This window comes from Borostomias antarcticus (assembly GCF_949987555.1).
Source record: "Borostomias antarcticus genome assembly, chromosome: 20".
NCBI classification, from domain to species: domain Eukaryota; kingdom Metazoa; phylum Chordata; class Actinopteri; order Stomiiformes; family Stomiidae; genus Borostomias; species Borostomias antarcticus.
This window is the reverse complement of record NC_140253.1, coordinates 9341389-9348888: the sequence shown is the minus strand read 5'-3', so window position 1 is coordinate 9348888 and position 7500 is coordinate 9341389. Positions and strand designations below refer to the sequence as shown.

Here is a 7500-nt window from a genome sequence, read left to right as displayed (position 1 = left end):
TTTCATAATTGTATGTATATTTCAATGGTGGGTAGCCTATAGTACTCCATGTTGATTGGTCAGTGTACTGCTGTATGCAGGTCATGATTTTTCTGTGTTTGTCACCCTTTGGGTCAAGGTTGCTGTTGAGGTCAGTCCGAGGTTAAGGTTAAGTTCAAGGTTCACGTGAAGGTCTTGTTCAGTTAGGCTGGTGATTAAGGTTGAGGTGCAGGGGTCATGCGGGACCTCTCTCATAATGAATTACCCACAATGCTTTACATCACCATCAGTATACTCCTGCCATACTGCAGTATACTACAGCATACTACACTATACAGTCAAATAGCATGGGTTTAGAACATAATGTCTCTTACTTTTGTGACAACAATGATAACAGCAACAATATCAAGTATCATCAAGTATCATGAAGCGGGAACCGACACATCGCACGTTGCTTGTTAGATGAACAAGCCCTCAGACATGAAGCTTTTTGTCCAACGGGCCGTGAAGAAGAGAGAGAACATGAGTGTCCGTAGTCGTCGGCTCCGTACGTGGACGCAGAGAGACGTCTGGGCGAGGACCGAACGGGGGGGGGGGGGGGGGGGGGGGGGGGGGACCGTCGGAGCCCCCCGCCAGGCGCCCGGCACTCTCCTCCCCCCGCCGCTCATCGGGTGTGGACGCCGCGCAAGAGCCCCCAGCTCGCTTGAGCGGACCCCCTAACACCGCAGGGCGGGACGGTGGGGGGGGGGGAGGGGGGGGGGGGGGGGGGCATTCACACATTAGGGGGGTGAACTGAGCTGATGGCTCTGCAGTCAGAGCTGCCACGCCGGGGGGGCCGGAGGGGAAGACGCGTTTTAGACACACGGTCGGGTGCTTTCTGTCGGATAAAAGGATGGATGAGCATCAGGCCTCGTCATCACAATGGAGGATGATTTCCTGAATAGGGGCGACTTTTGCATCCTGTGTCTGGCAACAGTGTTGGTTGCTACGGCCTAACATACACATGACTACAGAGTGATACACAAGCCTACAAGTTCCCCACCAATCCCGATCGCTTCGTGAGCTGTTAGGAGGAGACAGACTCTAAAACGGTGTTCAAACATTAACCTGATTATTGTTTGTATTACTTCTTGCCGCGGATTGCATCACGGTGAAATGAAATGATGCGGTGACCCAATTACCAGACAGGACAAGCAGCGTGTAGTCGGCGGAGAAGGGCCTGATTGGCCGGCCGACGTGTCATATCGCGTCCCGTGTGGCCTGGGGGCGGGGAGGCGCCAGCCAGCGTCCAGACAGCGTCCTCCTCGCCGCACGGCCAAGATGATGCTCTTGGACACGCTTATCGAGCCCACCGTGTCTTTCTCTCTCTCTCTCTCTCTCTCTCTCTCTCTCCTCTCTCTCTCTCTCTCTCTCCTCTCTCTCTCTCTCTCTCTCTCCTCTCTCTCTCTCTCTCTCTCTCCTCTCTCTCTCTCTCTCTCTCTCTCCCTCTCCACACCAGTCCTGCGGCCTTCTGCACTTCAGGTAAACAAGACAGACCCCCGCCACCCCCCCCACCCCCACCCACCCCGCCGCCCAAGAACAAGCCTGGATCGATGCCACGAGAAACATGCTCCTACGCTCCGCTGCCTCTTTCTAAGACAGCGAGAACGAGTACGAGAATGTAAATACTGAGCTCCAGCCCGCGGTCCAGACGGGCCGAGACCGACCCCGGGCTGTCCAGACTCCACGCATGATGCTTAGATCTCTTCTGCTTCTCCTCCTTCACAGCACCGGCGAGGAGGTGAGAGGCGAGGGAAGGAAAAGGGAGAAAATCCAGTCTTAGACCCACCTGTTTCTGCAGTTCTTTAGGGAACGTTTTTTACCACGGAACCGCCAGATGTTGCGCTAAGATGCTTGTGTTAAGATGTTCGTACGGCGTCACCCTTGTGACCTTTTTACAACCGTCATGCCATTTTTCAGCTCTCCCGATGTGACCTGACCCTGGTTGATGTACTGTAATCCTGCCCCAGAGGCATTTGGGCGAACGATGACATCACCTGGTTTGATCGCCATTAGAGGACAGCAGTGGTTCAGATGAGGTAGCCTACAGCTTCCTCCTGCACAGAACAATTGGCTATTCACAGCAGTGTGTGTGTGTGTGTGTGTGTGTGTGTGTGTGTGTGTGTGTGTGTGTGTGTGTGTGTGTGTGCGTGTATACGTGTGTGTGTGTGTGTGTGTGTGTGAGTGAGAGAGAGAGTGTGCTTGTGTGTGCCTCCCTACTGGCTGAGTTCATATCAGCAATTATCTTTGAGACAGCTTCAAGTGATTAATCAGCTGGTCTGCTAGGTCCACTGAATTAAGGGGAAAAGGCCCAAAAGATCAATTGTCAGATTACAATTGTCAGGTTTTTTTCCCTCTCAAACCCCAAAAAGACAACAGCACAGAAGTGTGGTATTGTTTCTATCCATAACAACTAATTTTATCCTATCAGTTGGTTCTATCAATATTTTCTATAACTCACAGTATTCCCAATCAGCTTTATTCAAGGTCATTTTGCAGTCGGAATCTCATTCTGCAGCCGACAACACGGAGACGTTTCAATCATCTGCATGACTGACGGGCCCTGACATCGTGCTGGGGGCCTGCTAAGATATACAGTAGACATATTCTTGTAGGAGGAAGATAGCTGCCTTCGCTTCTGCGAAACTGTGTGATAAGCCAAGGAGGCTGCGGCGGCTGCCATATACCAACATGTAAGCCTATCCCCTGGAGCCTGCTCCGCTCGCATCCCTCGGCTCGCCTTGCATGGCCACGGAACTCTCTATCTCAACACCCACACAGACAATTACAAGCGAGAGACGAAGCTATTTAAGACACTGTCGCTTAAATCAAAACGCACGACTGCTGCCCGCTTGCGCAAGACATAATTGGGGGACATTTTTTAGTGGCGCAATGTTTGGAGCCGACACGTTGATTACTTAAGAAGTAAAAAGGCTATAACCAACAGCACCGAGCGACGCCCATTCAGTCCGATAACCAACGATCACGCCACAGCATCACCGAGACAAGCAGGCGGTCTATCCATGCCTATACGGAGAAACCGTGACACCCATCCAAAACTGTCAATTTGCTCCCCTAAATTATCATAATTGTGTGGCATACCCACAGGCATTCGTGGGAAATTGGGACCAGCATTGCCTTACAGTCTATGCAGGCCAGCGGTTGACACATCAGATATTGATAGTCAAAAAATCCAATAGATTATTAGCCTGATAGGGAAAGAAAATATACTCACCACATACCACAAGACTTATCAGTTGGTCGCGCTGACTACACATCCAGTGGGCAGAATCCTTATAATAAGTCTATTATACCCTATAACGGTCCACACAGCGGGAGAAAAAAACACACGAAAGAATAAAGATCAAACAATTTGATTCCAAGTCAGGGATGCGGTTGAATCGTCACGGCTTAATCTTCACCCCAAAAAATTAGCCTATGCAACGATGAAGTGAATGGTCTGCTGCCGTTAATACCGCGCGAACGGATCAGGCTCACCGCTCACGGTCAACCGACTCCTCCGTGTTTATTAGTACCCCGATCACTGCTCAAACCACGGCGAGAGGTACTGCGTCCGTCCTGATGTCCAAGTCCAGTAGGCTACTGGAACGAGCCCTCTCTCTCTCTCTCTCTCTCTCTCTCTCTCTCTCTCTCTCTCTCTCTCTCTCTCTCTCTCTCACTCTCCCTCTCTCTCCCTCTCTCTCCTCCTGACTTCAGACGTCCGAGCAGAGAACACAGAGGACAGTGAACTGCTCGCAGGAGAGTAGAGAGAGCAGGGTTGGAAATGATAAACCAATTTGGAGGTGGATGCTCGGTTGAGCTGAGCGCTGAGCAGTGCAGGCGGCAGGCTGTGGTGGTGGCGGTGCCTATAGTCGGGGATGCAGAGGAAGGTCCAGGGAAAAACATGGAGCTGGATTGCGCGTTCAACGCGTGTACCAGGGCTCCCTCTGCTGTAGGGCCTATGGACATGTTTAGCAAACCTGTAAAAATGAATAAATTGAACACCCTTATTAGCGAAACGACCCTCCGTTGATGGGTTTATAAGGACCGTGCCTATTGCCACATTCGATCTACAGGCTAATTAAGCCTCGCAAGATGGGCCTCGCAAGATAGGTTCGCAAAATGTCAAAAGCAGCCAAATTAGATCACTTTACTAAATCGGTTTATCTGGTAGGCCATATCCTAAAATAAATGACACGTTATTAGTACGTAATATCTGTATAAAAATCAACATTTTGTCTTCATCGTTGGCTTTTTGTCTAGACCAGGCGGTCTGTGGTAATGAGCAGTGTGCGAGCCTGTCCGTCTGAACGCGCGTCTCCAGATCAGAGAGAGACCCGCATCTCCACGGACGCGCTACGGCTGGACCGACCGACAGACAAATAAGATCTGCTTTTCAAAAGAACAAGACTGTTTTTTTTCAGTCTATTATTATTTACACAACTGTGGAACGAGACTGTCATTATTTTATTGATAGCCTAAGGACAGAATGCTGACTATTGTTGTCGGTATCCGTTGAGTTCGACGGGGACCTGTTGATTGATAGCCCACTACAGACGCAGCAATGGAGGTGAGATAACCGGGACTGTGCAGTTCTTCTGTCAAAATAGCTACATGATTTATTTTGACCTAAGAGAAAATGTTTCTAATGCTGAGGTTTAAATGCCAGAAACAGCAGGCTACTCTGGGTTTTTTCTTTTGTATGCTATGGCCTAAGGCATATTCACCCAGTGCTGATAATACGCGTTGACATTTGTGAGTATCAAAGGCACACTTTGTCAATACAGGCTACTGTAGCCTAGCAGGACCTAGACCTTTTGTGTAGGAAGAGAAGTCAACCATGTGTTTTGACACCTCAAAGCCAGAAAATCGACACCAGAAAATAAACAAGTCAAACGGGAGATTGAGACTATCAATAAGATGTGGGTTTGGAGGAATAGGGCCTAACAATATAGCATTTTTGTTGGCCTATTTGTTGTCACATTAGATAGCCTAGCATCTATATCCCTAGCTAATCTGTGCCAATACTTTAGACACCCACCTCAAAATGGTGGTGAAGCTGAAGGCCAGTGTCAAAGTTAATCACCGTCTCTTGGAGAGGTAGCCTAAATCCTGTACTAAGAGCATTACTTGCCTCCAAAGACACTTACCAACATGCCAATCTGTTACTGTCACAGCCCTGCCTCACCTAGTATCTCACGTGGTTAAGGTGTGAGGCTTTGATTGCATAGTTATTATTTAATACATTGCCTAATATATTTGAGGTGTCATTTTAATATTTGAGGTTTCTTTAGGTCAGCCTTCTCACTAGCCAGCTAGCATTTAGTGGTATAGTGAGTGTTGATAAGAGTGACAGAAAAACATGTTATGGCACCTCAAATATAGGCCTCTCATCACCAAATTAAATCACTAAAAAGCAATCACAGGAAGTGTTGGAAGACGATTTTCAGTCGAAGTGGACCCCACTGCTCCCCTCTAACTTGTGGGTGGCCTCCATCGCCATGGAAGTCTTATGGCAAGCATACTATACACTACAGTACAGTAGCTAGCCAGCTATACCTGCCTATCATGAGTCCAGACCTTAGTGGAGGATGGAGTTGTACACAACTGTACACACAGGGAGAGACATAAATCATGTAACAATATGAGCAATGGCTATAGGGCTATCAGAAATCATGTGTGTATCCCTCAAACCTGCAGGTGTCAGCCCTCTATGAGAATTACTGACATGCACTGAAGGAACAAGCTGCGGGATACTTCCTTGACAAAAACAGGAACAGAACGGATGCAAGATGGAACCCTTGGGTAAGGTTCTAGCCAGGGGTAAGGTTCTAGCCAAGGGTGTTTCTAGATGTCTGCACACAGTTGGAGTTCAGCCCCAATTGGAAATAATCATTCGTCTTTTAAACTGAAAAGGTGACAAACATGTTGCAGAACCAGCACATTTCTGTCTGCCTGTTGGTTTGATATAAAACAAGGTTTTGAACCTGTCAGCCACCACTTGAGATCAAAAAGTGTGTCGCCTATTTCCCTAATGATTTTCCCAGCAGCTTGCCTTTAGGAAGTTGAGGCATTTTCAGTCTAATTGGAGCACTTTTTTTCAGGCACCAAGTAGCGGATGCGACAAATTTATAAGCTGACATATTGTTGCACCATTATTGCACGTGAATCAGCTAGGCTACCCTTACTGACTAAACAACTTCTCCGGGTGTGTTTTGCCGCTAGTCGACTCCTGGTTTTGGTTGTTGTTGGCTTGTTCTGTTCCTCCAGACACGCAGCGTACCCTGGAGGCGGTGGAGCGTCTGCAGGCCAAGCTGAAGGGGAGGGGGGAGGCGCCCGCGCAGGAGAAGCTGTCCCTGCTGAAGACGGTCCTCCAGAGCTCCCTGTTCCACCAGATACTCACAATGCAGCAGACTCAGCTACCGCCGGTAACGTCAGTAACCAAAGTGTAAACCACACAAGTTAGAAAAGTTCTCCTTAGTAGATTAGTGCTCTTTAGGGCAGACAAGGAGACCACGGGCCATTGTTAACAATAGTAAGAGTAGGCGACACAGAGCAGCTACGTACAAGCCAGAATTAAATAGTACCCAAATACAAGTACTAACAACACAGCACACTCAAAAAACATTGCACATCAAGAAGTATAGGAATATAATCCTAACACAAAAGCTAGGTGGAATTAACAGCAAAATGCCCACGTGATAAGCACTTGTAGGCACACAAATCAGAGGATTCACAGCAACCAACACACGTGAATAAGAGCAGTAGTTGGACTGAGACTAGCCTACTTAGTTCAGGGCCATAGCCATTATTCTGCCCATACAAAGTTCAAGCCAAACACAATATCTCCACACCAAACACAATATCTCCACACCAAACACAATATCACAACAACAAACAAACAAACAAACAAACAATGAGGGCAATGATGTAGCCTACAGTAATTACAGCGCAGCCCTCCCCCCTCTAACAATCTAGCGTTACAGTATGCACACAAGAGCGCTGAGAGGAAGACATAGTGGTGCCACCAGAACTCGAGCTGAGCTGGGACATATGTACGTCTGTAATAGCGATCCGCTTATAATCCACAATATAAAACTACAAGAAACGTTTGCTACATATAGATTACTGTTGGCATTTAAACACTAGCGGTATAAAACAGATACTCGCTCAGCACAGGCCTTTCACGCTACTTGTCCCAATTCACATAGTTTTCAGCAGTCAAAAGTGTAAGACCCCACTGAAATACGCGCTAAAATACGCGCTATTTAAAGAGACAGCCGTATAGCGGGCCAATCGTTCATTGGTGCAGTCGGGTGCTCGGCTATGAATGGTGCGTTCATAGGTTGCATTGTAGTTAGCCAGTTCACAGGGCAGGGCAATACGACAGGTACTCATATTCCCAAAGCAGAGAGAGAGAGAGAAAGCATGGGTTATAATTATACAACAAAAATAAATGGACAATCTGACACCCATTACATG

General features: G+C 47.9%; 1 protein-coding gene across 1 annotated transcript in view; it reads left to right on the top strand.

The window, feature by feature from the left end:
- Positions 1 to 5810: 5810 nt before the first annotated feature.
- LOC311322558 (multiple PDZ domain protein-like) overlaps positions 5811 to 7500 on the top strand; it is a gene marked incomplete at both ends in the record, with an annotated part of 30132 nt that continues 28442 nt past the window's right edge. Inside the window, 2 exons of the mRNA XM_084454647.1 lie at positions 5811 to 5823; positions 6289 to 6446. Of these exons, the coding sequence (XP_084310773.1) occupies positions 5811 to 5823; positions 6289 to 6446 (171 nt within the window). The remainder of the gene's footprint in view (positions 5824 to 6288; positions 6447 to 7500) is intronic.